Source organism: Teleopsis dalmanni, chromosome 1, assembly GCF_002237135.1.
Source record: "Teleopsis dalmanni isolate 2A chromosome 1, ASM223713v2, whole genome shotgun sequence".
In the NCBI taxonomy this organism is placed as follows: Eukaryota; Metazoa; Arthropoda; class Insecta; order Diptera; family Diopsidae; genus Teleopsis; species Teleopsis dalmanni.
The window spans coordinates 97,925,578-97,941,486 of NC_051846.1; the positions used below are offsets into that span (position 1 = coordinate 97,925,578).

A 15,909-nucleotide genomic window follows, 5' to 3' on the forward strand; every position below is an offset into this window, starting at 1 on the left:
ATCCACATACACTGCGATGATATTCAAACATTTATTGTTATTTTTTGTGTATACACATGGTTCGCTTCGGCATGAGACAAATCCTATTTTCTCCAATTCCTCATTCAATCTGGAATGCCACATTCGGCCTGACTGTTTAAGTCCATATAGAGATTTTTGGAGCTGAAGCACTTTATTATCGTCTTTCTCGAATAATTTCGGTTGCTCCATAAAAATTGTTTCTTCGAGATTACCATTCAAATATGCTGATGAAACATCAAGGTGATGGACATGAAGTTCATATTCTACTGCTATGGCTAAAATCATTCTTATGGTTTCGTATCTCACTACCGGTGAAAATATTTCAGTATAATTAACACCGTATTTTTGACTACAGCCCTTAGCCACCAATCGTGCTTTTTACCTCTTGATGTTTCCTGTTACATCGAATTTCACTGCAAAAACCCATTTACAGCCGATAGCTTTTTGCCCTGTTGGTAGCTTCACCGCGTCCCATGTATGATTTTTTACCAATATATCATACTCCTCCTGCATAGCGCGTCTCCAGTAAGCGGACTGTTCGCTCTGTAGAGCTTCGAAGACTGTTTCTGGGACTACTATATCAGTTGACGTCTTGACTGGAGCTACTAAGTTTACAATATCACATTGTGGCCTTGGTCTTAAATTATAACCAGCTCTTGTACCAGTATAGTCTTCGGATTCTGGAACATCAGGTATATCACCTTCCTGTGGTGTATTCATTTGACTACTTTCTTTGTTGGCAGTTCCGTTCTCCTCACTGCTTTTGAGATTTTCAGTTGGAATTTCAAATTCACTATCTGGAATATAACGGTTAAGATTACTTGCACTTAATAAAGGTAGGAGATCAATATTGCTATTATCGTTTAAATTTTCAACGAAATACACATCGCGACTTACAACGAGCCTTTTATTTATTTTGTCATATAGCCGATATGCTTTCGATAATCATTTCTTTGCCCTTTGGTCGAAATTTCTTTTTCTCAGTTTTATCAAGAGCTATCGGTCACTGGACCCTATCTTATTTCACTTTTATTGTCTTTTGGATGGCTTTACAACACTAGACAACTGATCAGACACCACACCTTGAGAATACGTCGAAGACATCAGACGAAACTGGAAGAAGTTCAGTACAGTCGTATGTCCGATAGGCCGTCACCACGATTAAGGTGTTTGCATCGTTCCCTACTCTTACCGTTGTAAAATCTGCTGAGCATTAATAAGGCAATTAGATGCAGTTTATTCCCTGCCTCACCTTTATGCATGTCCTTATTTTTCCAACTGTCTGTGGAAACAATAACGTTTCAGCTGATGCGGCGTGTCTCTTAATTGCGTTTTGGACAATCTAGAGCTTTTAAATCAATAGTATGTCCAACTTTTCTTCACCAAAGTGTTGCAGGATCATTGCTGATATCGCTTTACTGTGATAAATGTTTAGTTGTTCAATCTTTATTGTTTTCTGATATGGACCCACCTACCGTCTAGACAGATCCATTAGTTCCATACCAGAGGCACTGTCATATTCAATGTGCATCTCTTTAGTCTTACATCGCCAAACTTGCTGAAGTCAGTTACCTTCTATTTCGAAGTGTCTTTAACACATCTATTTTTCTTTTGCAACCTGCTGAGAATACTTTCCTTGTCTACGGTAGAGTTGTAGACAAAAATAAATATTCTCTTGTCGTTGCGCAACGTTGTTAGCGTGTTGTTAGTTTTTACACTTAATGGTAATGTACCCATCTTCAAGGCGAGCGTGTCAACAAACCCTATGTCGCCTATTTTGCCATCTAGGGACTCCACGGTGTTTAACAAGGATACTTTAAAAGAAGAAACTTAATGTTTTTAATCAAGCGATCGGCTAGTTCTTCAACTGATCATGTGGCTTTTGCAGTCTTTAGTCTTTCTATTTTTCGGTTCTGCTTCTTCGTCTTTTTCAAAAGTATGATCGAGTTAAATATCAACAATAAATCAATGACATTTCAAGTTGACACCGGAGCCACTAATACTGTCATCGATATAAAGGGCTGTCATTCTCTGGGACAGCCTGCTTGTTTGCCTACAAAAATTAAGAACATACGGTGGAACCTGCGTTCCCGTATACAGAATTGCTGAGGTGCAAGTTCATTGCGGCGGTTTTGAAGAAAGATTGACATTATTAGCAGCTGATTGTGAAGATATCACAAACATTCTGGGATTAAATAAGTTCCATAAATTGAAATTACAACTTTCGATACCTAACGACATAATTATCAGCAACTGTACTCCTTTGTCCTCTAATTCTACGTCATCTAGGTCACTCATTTCGCCCCTTGACAATCTTGTCAATGAATTTTTAATGTAATTTAATATAATATTAAATATTTAATATATAATATTTGATATAACAATTTTTAATATTTTTAAAGATGAACCAGCTCACTGCAAATTGTTGGAAGTAAACATCACGCTTAAATCTAATGCTTCTCCAAAATTCAGGAAGCCATTCACAACACCTTTTGCTCTTCTTGATGATGTTCGTTCAGAAATAGATCGATTAATAGCAATAAATGTTTCGAATCCAATATTCTAGCAAATGAGCAGCCGCAATCGTAGCAGAACGTAAGCCAATCGGTCAAATACGGTTATGCGCAGACTTCAAAGTCGGTATAAATCAATAAATTGAAATTAATCGTTTTCCGATTCCTAAAGTAGAAGAGTTATTCTATAAATACAAAGGTGGCGAGTTCTTTTTAAAATTTGATTCGAGTGAAGCGTATCACTAAATTCTGCTGTTAGAAAACTCAAAGAAATTTCTTATTATAAACAGCCCTCTTGCGCTGTACCAATACCAACGACTATTATTTGGCTCACCAGTCCTCAAGGTATCTCTCAGAGATTCATTGAAGAACTTGTGAAGCGCATAACTATCCGACATATGATCAAAAATGGGTGGTCAACATAGCTATGTTAGAACGTTCACAAAAAACAAAACGATTTTATTAGCCTATATACACCTATATTAAACAACTGCAAATTAAGTGCAGTAATAATAAAATCACGTTTTCCACAAGCTGAAATACAGGTTTTCCATTTTATTATCGATTTGATACTAATGCGAGAAAGAATTAAATCTTTGTTCTTATTAATTATATATGTAATTGATAGAGAAAATTTATATTAATGATTTAATATATCAATTATACATTTAATTTTGTTGTGTGATGTATTATTAATAGGTATAGAATAGATAGATACGAATAGATAGTTGATGCGTGAGGGTGTGCACGCACGTCAACGAGCATCGTTCAATTTCTGCCTACAAAATTTCATTTTATGATTTCGTAACACGAAGTTTGTAGTCAATACTAAATAGGTCGTTGATGCGCAAGGGTGTGCGCATTACAAAAAATTAATTAAAAAATTAACATCGTTAATTTTTGTGGTAAGTATTATTAAAAAACATTTTGCGTTATGTTTTAGGGAAATTTTCTTAATACTTATACAAAAAGTTGTGTTGTAAATTAATTATTTCATACTTTTTTGATGTTTTTAAAAAATTTATGTTTTTGAAAACACTTCAATACTCTTTTACTGCAAATAAATTCAAACAACATGAAATTAAATATATTAGTTTTTTTTTTTTGAGACACATCTAAGTTTCGTATAACTCATATAAAATTTTTTCGTTATCTTTTATGTATTTAAAAAATATACAGTTAACTCATTTATTTATATATAAATTTAATTTTTATTATAAAATACACTTGATACAATTCATACAATACTGTAAAGGACGGAAATTTTGTTTATCAAATTTCCGCCTACATCAATTGTTCACCGAAATCATACAAATTAATTATGATTTAAAATTCCAAACTATTTACTGAAATAACACTAGTATTGGGTTTTAAAACAAAAAAATCTTTCTTTTATTACTTTAAATTTTAAATATGAAAAAAAAACACAAACACTACAGTCTAATTAGAATTTGTTAACCTAAATTTGAAAGCTGAAAGTAAAAAGAAAAAAATAAGTAAACATGTAAACAAAATAACAAACCCCGTATCGCGAACAATGACTAAAGGACATTGAACTACGAGCGGCAAAATTAACGGCAATCGGTATGAGTTCCGCTAGTCCTAGCAGAATACAAAACCCATCCAAGGATACGCAGCATTAGTTGATACGTAAACGTGAGCAGCAGCAAGATGAGCAACCTAGCAAAGAAATTTGAAATTAGTGCAGAAAGATGTCGAGCACAAATTGTAAAATTAAATCGAATAAGACCACGCGTTAAGTACTTACCTATTCCCGCTGGAAATGGTAAACAGCCAAGGCGAAGGCATAGAAAACGCTTCTCTTATCGGCGCACCGTCAACAACGTCGTCTATTTAGTGCGAGTCAACAAGCTAGGGCAAGTTGCGGTGAGTCGCCTTTGCTAAAATAAATATGAATTTGTTATTATAACATTAATGAAATAAAGAGAAGAAATTTTATAAAGTATAATAATAAATATTGTATACTTCCCTTAACTGTAGCTGAGCTTTCCTTATTTTCTGTATTTATTATTTTTTTTGTGTAAATATTATGTTGTATATTTTTTAAGCACTATTGCATATGCGGCTGTCAAAAGCAAGATACGGCAAAGTCAAAAGCACAGCGGATACATGGCTAAAAATCAGAAGCACAGCGGCTGCATAGCCAAAAATCAGAAGCACAGCGGTTTACCCGGCAAAACCCAGCAGGCAAACCAACGGAAAATTTAAAAATACGCTAGAAGATAGCTCCGGCGGATGGATATTTAAGACGACACAGTTGTTGAAGAGGCACGAGTTCTTGAGTATTCGTCTAGGTGGTGTTACGCCAAGGAAATCAAAATTTAAAAGATATATATATTTTCATGACAAAAGATTTAAAATAATTTTTTCATGACACTTATATATATCGATAAAGACAATATACTTAATTATTTACAATCCTGAGGAAGTATTACGCCTGTGGCAGCACCAAAAAATATAAATAAAAGAACTGTCAACAAGGCACAAAGGAGACAACAATATCCGCAGTTCCCGCCAGTAGTAGTTTGGAAAAAGAAAAAGCAGCACGTGAATAAGACGTAAAAACATAAATCTTAACTTTAAGAATATTTTATAATAACTAAGTATAAGAAATAAATAAACTTATCCATTACCAATACGGAGTGTTAAATTAACTTATCCATTACCAATACGGAGTGTTAAATTCGAAATAAACCCCAACATAAAAAACCACTACATTGGTGACCAAGCCGACGTCGAATATATAAAAAAAAAATGGCTACTCAAGAGCAAAAGACAACCGAAGACACTAACCCAATCAATGAAAACGCAACAATCACTGCAATAAAGCTGCCGATGCCAACATTAATAAAAAACAACATTGACCTTTGGTTTATTCAGTTGGACTACTGGTTCCAAGTCAACAACATAAAGGGCGATACTCAAAAGTTTGGCACAGTTATCGCAGCATTGGATGCATCGCTGTTAGAACAGATTTATAACACAATACAGAATCCACCAGCAACTCAGAAGTACGAAGCTATCAAGCAAGCAATAATAAAAAACTTTGCGGATAGTGAACAAAAACGCATACAAAAATTAGTTAGTGGTTTACAGCTTGGGGATAAAAAGCCATCCCATCTTTTAAGCGAATTGCAACGTATTAGTGGAAGCAAACAAGACGAACAATTACTGAAAGGGTTATGGTTACAACGTCTTCCTGTAGAAGTACAGACATGTCTAGCCACAATTCAAGTGGAACTACCTAAGATGGCGGAATTGGCAGACAACATAACCGAAACAATCCGTATAAACTCAACAATGCAAGGAACTTACGTCAATGCAGCTAACGTCCCTGCAGCAGCTCATATTCAACGTGATGCACAAATCGAACAACTTCAACGAGAAGTGACCAGACTGACGAAAATGGTCTCGAAATTATCAACCGAACACCGCTCAAGAACAAATCAACGTTCACGTTCAACATCCAGAAACCGGCAATGTCATGATGATAGTGAAGAAAAGACCAGTACAAATTGTTGGTATCATAGAACATATGGGTCAAATGCAAAAAATTGCAAGCAGCCATGCACATATGGCACAAAAAACTAAAACCGACTTCGTCTACGGCGGCAGAGGAAGTTGTAAACGAAACATCTACAAGACTGGCATTTATTATCGCAGATGTAAACACTTCAATCATCGGTGCAGATTTTTTAAATCATTTCGGATTAATAGTAGACATAAAAATGAAACGATTGATCGACACATCAACAAAGATTTTCTCAGCCGCAAGCGAACGTAAGGTAAATGCGCAAAAAATATCAACTGTGAACACATCTTGCAAAATTGCAGATCTACTAAAAGAATACATCGACATCACTAAACCAACACCGACAAATCGCCAGGTGACCAAAGTCACTCACCACATATTAACAAAAGGTCCACCAATATGTGAGAGACCACGTAGGTTACCTCCAGACAAGCTAGCAGCAGCAAAAGAAGAATTCCAAAACTTAGTCACAGCCGGAATATGCCGTCCATCAAGCAGCAATTGGGCTAGCCCCTTACATATGGTAAAAAAACCAGACGGTAGTTGGAGACCTTGCGGAGATTACCGTCGCTTAAATGCAATCACCATCCCAGATCGTTACCCAGTTCCTCACATACATGATTTTGCACACATGTTATATAACCAAAAAGTTTTTTCAACCATCGACCTGATTAAGGCATATCACCAGATACCAGTTGAACCGGGGGATATTCCAAAAACGGCGATCATAACTCCATTTGGATTATTTGAATTTACTAACATGACATTCGGACTTTGCAATGCAGGTCAAACATTTCAACGCTTCATTCACGAAGTATTACGAGATCTCGAATTCGCCTTTGCCTATATTGACGACGTCATTATTGCATCAGCAAACGAGGAAGAGCACAGGCAACACTTGCAACAAGTATTCGAACGATTCAGAAAACATGGTTTAATAATAAACGTATCAAAATGCGTTTTTGCTCAAAACACAGTAAAATTTCTTGGTTATCTCATCAGTGAAAAGGGCATTCAACCTCTACCAGATCGAGTGAAGAGCATCAGCGAGTACCCGCTTCCAACAAAAACAAAAGAATTAAGAAGATTTCTAGCATTACTTAACTTTTATCGCAGGTTCGTACCAAACGCTGTAGATTCTCAAACTGCACTTCAACAAATGATAAAAGGAAACAAGAAGAACGACAACACACCGTTATGCTGGACCGAAGTGAACAAAACAATCTTCCAAAAATGTAAAGATGAACTAACAAACTCGACACTACTTGTTCATCCGTCAAAAACTGCTACGCTTGCATTACAAGTAGACGCCTCGGATAAAGCTCTCGGCGCAGTTCTTCATCAAGTGACAGACAGCACGTTCCAACCACTCGGTTTTTTCTCTAAACGATTAACAGATACACAAAAACGATACAGCACATACGATCGTGAGTTGTTAGCCGCATATCAGGGCATAAAACATTTTCGACATATGTTAGAAGGTCGTGAATTCGTATTAATAACTGACCACAAGCCACTCACGTTCGCATTCCAGCAAAAGTCCGACAAGGCTTCACCACGTCAAGTCCGACAGCTTGATTATATAGGTCAATTTACAACGAATATCGTTCATGTCAGCGGAAAAGACAACATCCCAGCAGATTTTCTCTCGCGGATAGATAGTATTAGCATCCCAAAAATCGACTACGATTGTATAATTGGATTACAACGATGTTGCCCACAACTACAAGATATCAAAAACAACAATTCCATCGAAATCAAACTTTTATCTTTACCAACAATATCAGATAAAATTTATTGCGAAGTTTCAACTGGGCGAATTCGTCCTTACATTCCGCAGAAATACCGGCTACATATCTTTAAAGCTACGCATGGGTTGTCTCATCCCAGCATTCGGGGCACAACAAAAATGATAGCTGAAAAATTTTTCTGGCCTTCTATAAATGCTGATATCAGAAACTGGACCCGACAATGTATCCCATGCCAACGTTCTAAAGTGCAACGTCACAACCGTTCACCTATTTGTCAATATGAACTCGCTGAACACAGATTCGAACATATAAACATAGATATCGTCGGCCCGCTACCACCATCAAACAACTGCACATATATATTAACCATCATCGACCGTTTCAGCCGATGGCCAGAAGCAATTCCGATCCCAGATCAAACAGCGGAAACCATCGCAAACGCACTGATTACTCAATGGATCGCACGTTTTGGCGTACCCTTACGTATCACAACAGACCAAGGAAGACAATTTGAATCTTCATTGTTCAACCAACTAGCTGAAGTTATCGGTTGCAAACACTTACGAACTACGAGTTACCATCCTCAAAGTAACGGAATGGTGGAACGATTTCACCGCACATTAAAAGCAGCCTTAATGTGCCACCAAACAACTTCTTGGACAGAAGTTTTACCAATAGTATTGTTAGGTCTACGCACGACTTTTAAACCAGACATTGGAGCTTCTGCTGCTGAAATGCTATATGGCCAAACTCTACGTTTACCGGGCGAAATAGTAAGCAACCCTAGCCACAGAAATATAAATCAACACGATTTCATAACCAAGCTAAGAGAACAAATGCAGAGCGTCAAGGCAACGTTGGTATCGCATCATATAGATCGAGGCTACCACATCCAACCGGCTCTAAGCTCAGCCACGCATGTATTTATACGAAATGACAAGGTAAAACCACCATTGACGCAACCTTACGATGGTCCTTACCAAATACTAGAGCGAAATGACAAGACGTTTAGAATACTGATCGAAAACAAAGAACAAACAGTTAGCATAGATCGTCTTAAAGCTGCTTTCATATGTCCCGATACAGACATTGACATCCACAACAAATCAATGGTATACCACACTCCAAACAACGTTAATGGCGACCAGTCTGTGCGACCAAATACAACAGCTAACCTGACAAAATCAGGACGCAACGTTCGCTTTCCAACCAAATTTAGTGACTCCATCACTTAGGGGGGAGTACTGTGGCAGCACCAAAAAATATAAATAAAAGAACTGTCAACAAGGCACAAAGGAGACAACAATATCCGCAGTTCCCGCCAGTAGTAGTTTGGAAAAAGAAAAAGCAGCACGTGAATAAGACGTAAAAACATAAATCTTAACTTTAAGAATATTTTATAATAACTAAGTATAAGAAATAAATAAACTTATCCATTACCAATACGGAGTGTTAAATTAACTTATCCATTACCAATACGGAGTGTTAAATTCGAAATAAACCCCAACATAAAAAACCACTACACGCCAAAGGATTTAAAATAATAAAAATATATATTGGAAGGATAATTTTGTTTCCCTACTAGGTGCCCAGAGGCGAACCATCCAAGAATCCAAGAAGTTCATCAAGGGTCTACGGCATTTAGCTACCGAATCCACGGCAGTCGTTCCAAAACATTTACGAAGTGGGTTCACAGGGTTCACGACGAACAACATCTACAAACATCTTTGAGGAAAATATCTAACAATAGCAACACATATTTTAAATTTTTTATGCATCACATATTATTTCTTTGTTCATTTGCTAGGCTTCATTCTCTATTTTCACCGTTATTTAAATAACGAATAAATAAAGTTAAAAATAAAACTGGAAAAAAATATCTTTCTTTTTCGAAACTCGTCCCCGCGAATATAAATTTATTGTGTCGACTCTGGACAACGGCTGAGGATACCCCAGCGAAACAGTTTTTTTTAACGCACCAAAAAGTGTCGTTACAATACTCAAACGGTTATAGTTAGACAAATAAGTAAATATAGAATAAACATGTTTATAATAAATTTAATATTAAAAACATAGCATCTTAAAATACGTAAATACAGTAGTTGTAAAGCATATAAAAAAATAATACTGATAGTATTTCTTATTATTATTTGCACAGTACTGAATATTAATACACGAATACGAAAACTTGCCAAAGAAATATTTCATATTTCAAATATTTCACAGATTGTAGTACAACAAATAATAACAATTGCATTCTTATCTTCCTTCATCATCGATTGCTGGATATTTGTATAACATTTGTCTAACACAATGTCTCACCATCTACAAAACATTAATTTATTAATTATATGCACTAATATTTTTAAATCATAATTATTATTATATTCTTACTTTATTATTATTTCAAAAAAATTTATAATTAAATCACTTTGATCATTTTTTTCTTTATACTTTTTCTAGTATTAGGCTCAAATTAGTTTTACTACTTTTTAACAATCAATTGCGCGGCAATTTTTTTTTTTAAATATTGCGCAATGTAATCAAATTTTTTGTTAAGAAATCAAATCAGAGAACCAAAATTATGCTACCTGTTGCACTCATTGCCCATAAAATTTTTCTTAAGAGTAACTTAAGGTTCGTATTCGGAGCAGAGTGCGTTTGTTATTTTGTGTTGTGCTCATTTAAGTTTCCGTTCTACATAAAATCTTCTTTGATATGAACGTTCAATCATTTATATAAATGAGCAAGTGCCTAAGGGCCATGTTATGCAGAGTTTCTCGGGCATGGCATGAGTACAATTGTTGTTGTTTTCAATGCAAATTTTAAATTTGATAGTGAGAAAAAACAATATGGCATGAGAGCCGTCGTATATGTGCCCCGGCACTAAGGCGAAACAGTGTTGTTTAGTAATAAATTTCAGAATTTGCGCCTTTTAGGAGTAAATTACTCCAATTTCAACACGTTTTGGAAAAGGAATGGCAGTAAGCAACACAGCTTATTTTATAAACTGCTAATAATTTAGTATTATACTTCCAGATTTTAAGGAAAGGCTTATAAATTTGGTAATACTGTTAAGAATTATTATAAGAAAATATAAAAATAATAAATTAACATTATTACAGTTTTTTCTTGCTGGTTATTTTTAGTGGCAAATTGAAAGTGAGCATATCTACATTTTCTTTTAAATTTAGGCACAATCAAAAAGCACCAAAACACTATAAAAATACAAAATTGGCAATACTGATGTGATACATAACATGCATTTTCGGTATAGCCCGAAAGAGCGAATTTTGCTCTGCCCGAAACACTTTGCATAACATGGCCCTAAATGAAAGTTTGAATGTACTTTTACACTCTTGCAAAATTTTTTAACTTTTAATTTGACTAAAACTTTTATAAAACTAAGATAAAACTTAGAATTATGATTTGATGTGTGAACAAGTTTTTGTCAATAGGGGGTCGAACAAGCGATCTTGATGACGCGATTATTAATTGCAGTTTGCTTTACAAACAATGCCTCAGAAATTAATTAAAATAATATTTAGGAAGTAGAAGTTATTGTAACATTAATTTCATTTATTCTTGAAGGTGTTGCTACATCTAAGCTTTTTTGATTCACTGTACATAAACAATGTTAAAACAGATAATGGCTAAATTAATATAGCAGAGTACATATAAAGCAAGACAACACAACAAAACCGCTATATAACCTATATATAAAAATTGTATAGAAAGTAAAATGCTCAAACTAAAAGAAAATGGAAGCAATGTTTATTAAAAAATATGAAATTTTTTTTATTAACAAATTAATTACTGATACTTTCATAGATTTCGCTTTAAACGCATATTTTACGCGTATACCCTTTTTATTACTTTATAAAAACACCCTTGTTATTACCTTATTATCTTTTTTGCAATGCAAACGCAATGTAAATTATCCGATTCGTAATTTGGTGAAATTAATTTAGGGAAAATACTTGAGTTTGGCTCAGCGGAAATAAATTCGCACAATTTAATGAAGCGCATGTTGGATGACAGACTGTATTGTGGTTAGATGTTATTAAAACTTGACACAGCATCTTGCAATCAGCTGAGGAAATATATATGTTAAAACGCAGTAAATATTGGGTCCAAAATATTTTGGAGTCGAATGTTGCACTATTTCGCAATATTACATTAAAATCGTATTTAATTCGATAAATCTGTTCACATAAATATTGGTTAATTTATTTGAAAAATTATAACTTTGTGACATATACCAGTACGTAATCTTTAGTGTATACATTGAACAGACTTGTTTATTTAGGTTCAATAGACAATTTCTTAAAATGAAAGATAAATTTAAGGATTGCTAATAGTTCACTTTGTAATTGTGATTAGTTAATGTACATAGTCATTATATATTATGGTACTAACAAAGTTTTTGTATGAATAAAGCTTGCATACTAACATAATGAAGTGAGTTATAAGTTTTGTTTACACTCATTTCAATGCACAAGCTGAAGGTATCAAGTAAATACATATCTAAATTATTTAATTTGTTAAAAGTGGTGGTTTCAGACATAAAGATCAAAAATAAAACAGAATTCTCAATATTTTGTTTCAAAAATTAGTATAAAATGACTATTTCATACTGCTATTGATCAGTTTACCTATAATGTTGGAACAGTTGCTTGTATGCATTTTGCGTGCTTTAGCCAGCAGTGCTTTCAAATAAATTTATAAATATTGTAACTAAAAATCAAAATATCAGCAACTCTTAAAATGAATTTACGTATTTATCTATTGAGTTGATAGGTAACTTTGTGTATAAAATATATGTGCAACTATCTAATCTGAAGGACTGTTAATTCTAAATAGGTGCAGAACCTTTAAGTCCTAACATAATTTTTAATGTGATAAAACTTATAAGTGGGTATTTTTTGGTTCTTAAATAGTTTAACTATATAATATATTTAAGGTGTAACATATATGAACTAATATTTTATTTCTTATTAAAGGCGAACTTTTAAAAATGAGTGAACTAGAAGTAAAAGATCAAAATCCAAGTGAAAGGAGGCTACTGACAAACATAAGTGATACTGAGTTTATTAATGATAATGATGACACACCAGGTAATAGTGGTGTAATGATTCATATAGTTCCTGAGACGAACAAAGGTAATAATATATGTTTATAATTCTGAAGTAATAAGATATTTACCAATTCACTTATGTATATTCAACGTATATATATGTATATTAAAAATTAATTTGTTGGAATTCCATGGTTATTATTATTGATTACATGGACTTTTTTATTACATTAATAAAAATACGAAAACGAGTTGCTTCCCCAGTTTATTGTAAATTATAAACTTAATACTTATAGTATTTATGCTGCAGGCGAATTAAATGAACTAAATTAAATTTCCCAAGGGATTTGTAAAGCTCAATGTAAAAATTTTGTAGTTTATGCTTGAAATATTCTAATACAAAGAAAACAATCTGCAAGAAAAACGACATTACCCGAAATAGGAGGTACTGAACTGTGCAAAAGTTTGTGGGTACACGCCTACAAAAATACTCGTTTCTCCACACAATTTTCGCTTCCTTGTAAAATACTATTACAGATGTGCTAATGATTTTTCGTGCTGAATTTTAAATTAAAACGCGCTGAATATATTTTCGACAGCTGTAAGTGTAACAATTTCCATTTACAGTGAAATGAATTCACAAATTGAAAGTATTCGTAAAAAAGGGAATGCTACAATTTATATTAATTAATATGAGGAGAAGAAAAAGGCTTGCATAACAAAAGTTTTATGCAATAATTAATATGTAGATACTTAAAAATATGCAGGCGCCACTTGGATGCAACAAGGAGAGACACAAAATTTCTTTGAAATCTTTGCAAACCATTTTCTTATTTTATACAGATTTCTAAAAGAATTTCTTGTTGAGTTTTTAAACTCGTAATGGAAAATTTAATGCGTCTGAGTTAATTTTTCAGTACGAATTTACGTAAGATTTTTAATAATTTTGCGATTTCTTGCTTCAGGACATAACTAACTTGATCTGGGGTAACACTTTCTGTCCGCATTGTGTCAATATATATCATTAAAATAGTAGACATTTTTAAAGAAATTTCATAATATCACGTATACTTCCCAAAATTCCAAGATGAAAACAACAAAACCAAAGATATTAACCCCGCAAAGCGACATTAAAAGTGAATATTACAATAAAAGAGATAACAATTCAATAAATGTTTTTTTGTCATATTAATTACATGATACTTATGCAAATGCTAAGTTTCATGGAACATCGAACGATATAATTATGTAAATCAGAGCAGTAATAAAGTAACATTTAAAATCTACCTTTATTCAAGGTTTTAAGCTATTTTTATCGTTGTGTAATATTTTCTATTACAACTGTAAATATTACAAAAGCAACACTTGATTTAGTAGAGCATTGTAGTTAAAAAACAAATTACGGTGTCTATTTCATAAAAGGATTCTGCACTATGATCTTGTTAAAGCTGGGAATATTATAATGCATGTATTGTACTTACTGTCATCAAACGACGATTTTGAAAAGGAAATTGCAGAGGAATATGGGTATTGATAAGATTTATTTTACTTTTTACTTTTACAAATAATGTTTACTTGCTACGAGGAAAGACTATATGTCAGCAAATTAGTGTTATAAAATTTTTATTTAAATGTCACGACGAATTATTATATAGATTGTAGATAATTAAGTTTATTATTAAGTAAATATTTTTCTAAAACATATACAAAAATAATAATATAATCCGGTTATTTTTGATTTTTAAAATATATTAACTTTTATTTCGAAAGTTTTTTTTGTGTATCTCTACACGTGTTTCGGCAAGTTCGCTTTTGCCTTCATCAGGGGAATTCCTAATATTAAAACATCTAGCAATCTTACAAACTATTTGTACCATTAACATGTTATTTTTAATGCTAAACTTAATATTAATAAAACCTAAGGTTATTGACTTGGGGGTGACAGGTAAGAAATGGTGGCGGGGTTGGTCTGGTGTTGTTTTTATTTTTACATACAGGTAGTTAGGTCGACTGGTTGTCGGTTTTTTGGGATGTATCTAAAAAGGCACGATGCCTTTGTCGCCGTTGAGTAAAGTTGTGGCCTGATGTTTATGTATTTCGATGCTCTCTGCCGTTTCTAATGTCCAGCTATCCGTTACATTTATGATTATTTGAACATTATCCCTGTTGATGTGGTGATTTTATTTTACTATATGTCTGGCGACATTTGATTTTATGTGGGGGTTCATTTTCTTCGGTGCTTCTCTTGCTTCCTTCAGGTGTTCTTCAAGTCTTACTGATAAGGGTCTTTTGGTTTGTCCGATGTATATTTTGTTGCAGGAGCCACACTCTATTTTGTATACTCCGCATTATTTGAATGTATACTCCGCACTCTACAGATATTTTGATAGAAGAACCACGGTTGCCACTTATGGTACTTTAGTACCAAAATTGGTACTATTTTTTCCGTTTGGTACTCTGGTACTCATGTTCAAAAAATGGTACATTTTCGGCGACCCAACTTTATTGTGGATATTTTCAATTAATTTTTTTTATAAATGTAACTTGTATTGTTTTATACTTTTTGTACATTTTATATAAATTGTATTTTCTTATAAAAAGACAATAGAAAAATTTTGGACCTTTTTTTACAGGAATGGTACCTTTTTAAACCAATTTTGGTACAGAAAAAAATTTTCACGTGGCAACCGTGAGAACACACTATTCACTCTCTCATAAAATTTTGCTTGCACTTCAATTTACACAGTTGAGAGTAAACTCACAGGAGTGTACATTCTATAAAAGTATTCTAATTGTTTTTTCTATGTGAAACCGTTTAACTGATTAATGTTGTTCACGAAAGAAACCAGAACTTTACGAAAGTGAAGGAAAACATTTATAATAATTATAACTTTAGTTTAGTATTTTATATTTTGTCATTCTACATAATTTTAATTTTGTATTTCCGAATATATAAAAATATTCAAAAAGTGTGTTAATATATAAACTCCTCCA

The 15,909-nt window shown here is 33.4% G+C and overlaps 2 protein-coding genes across 2 annotated transcripts in view; both read left to right on the forward strand.

The window, feature by feature from the left end:
- Positions 1–5,309: 5,309 nt before the first annotated feature.
- Positions 5,310–6,146, forward strand: LOC119689928. The gene has a single exon (XM_038104869.1). It carries the CDS (start codon positions 5,310–5,312, stop codon positions 6,144–6,146), a length of 837 nt encoding a protein of 278 aa, XP_037960797.1.
- A 5,769-nt stretch (positions 6,147–11,915) lies between these two features.
- LOC119689949 (autophagy-related protein 9A-like) overlaps positions 11,916–15,909 on the forward strand; it is a 67,226-nt gene continuing 63,232 nt past the window's right edge. The window contains exons 1-2 of the mRNA XM_038104903.1: positions 11,916–11,958; positions 12,842–13,000. Of these exons, the coding sequence (XP_037960831.1) occupies positions 11,946–11,958; positions 12,842–13,000 (172 nt within the window). The 5' untranslated portion in view covers positions 11,916–11,945. The remainder of the gene's footprint in view (positions 11,959–12,841; positions 13,001–15,909) is intronic.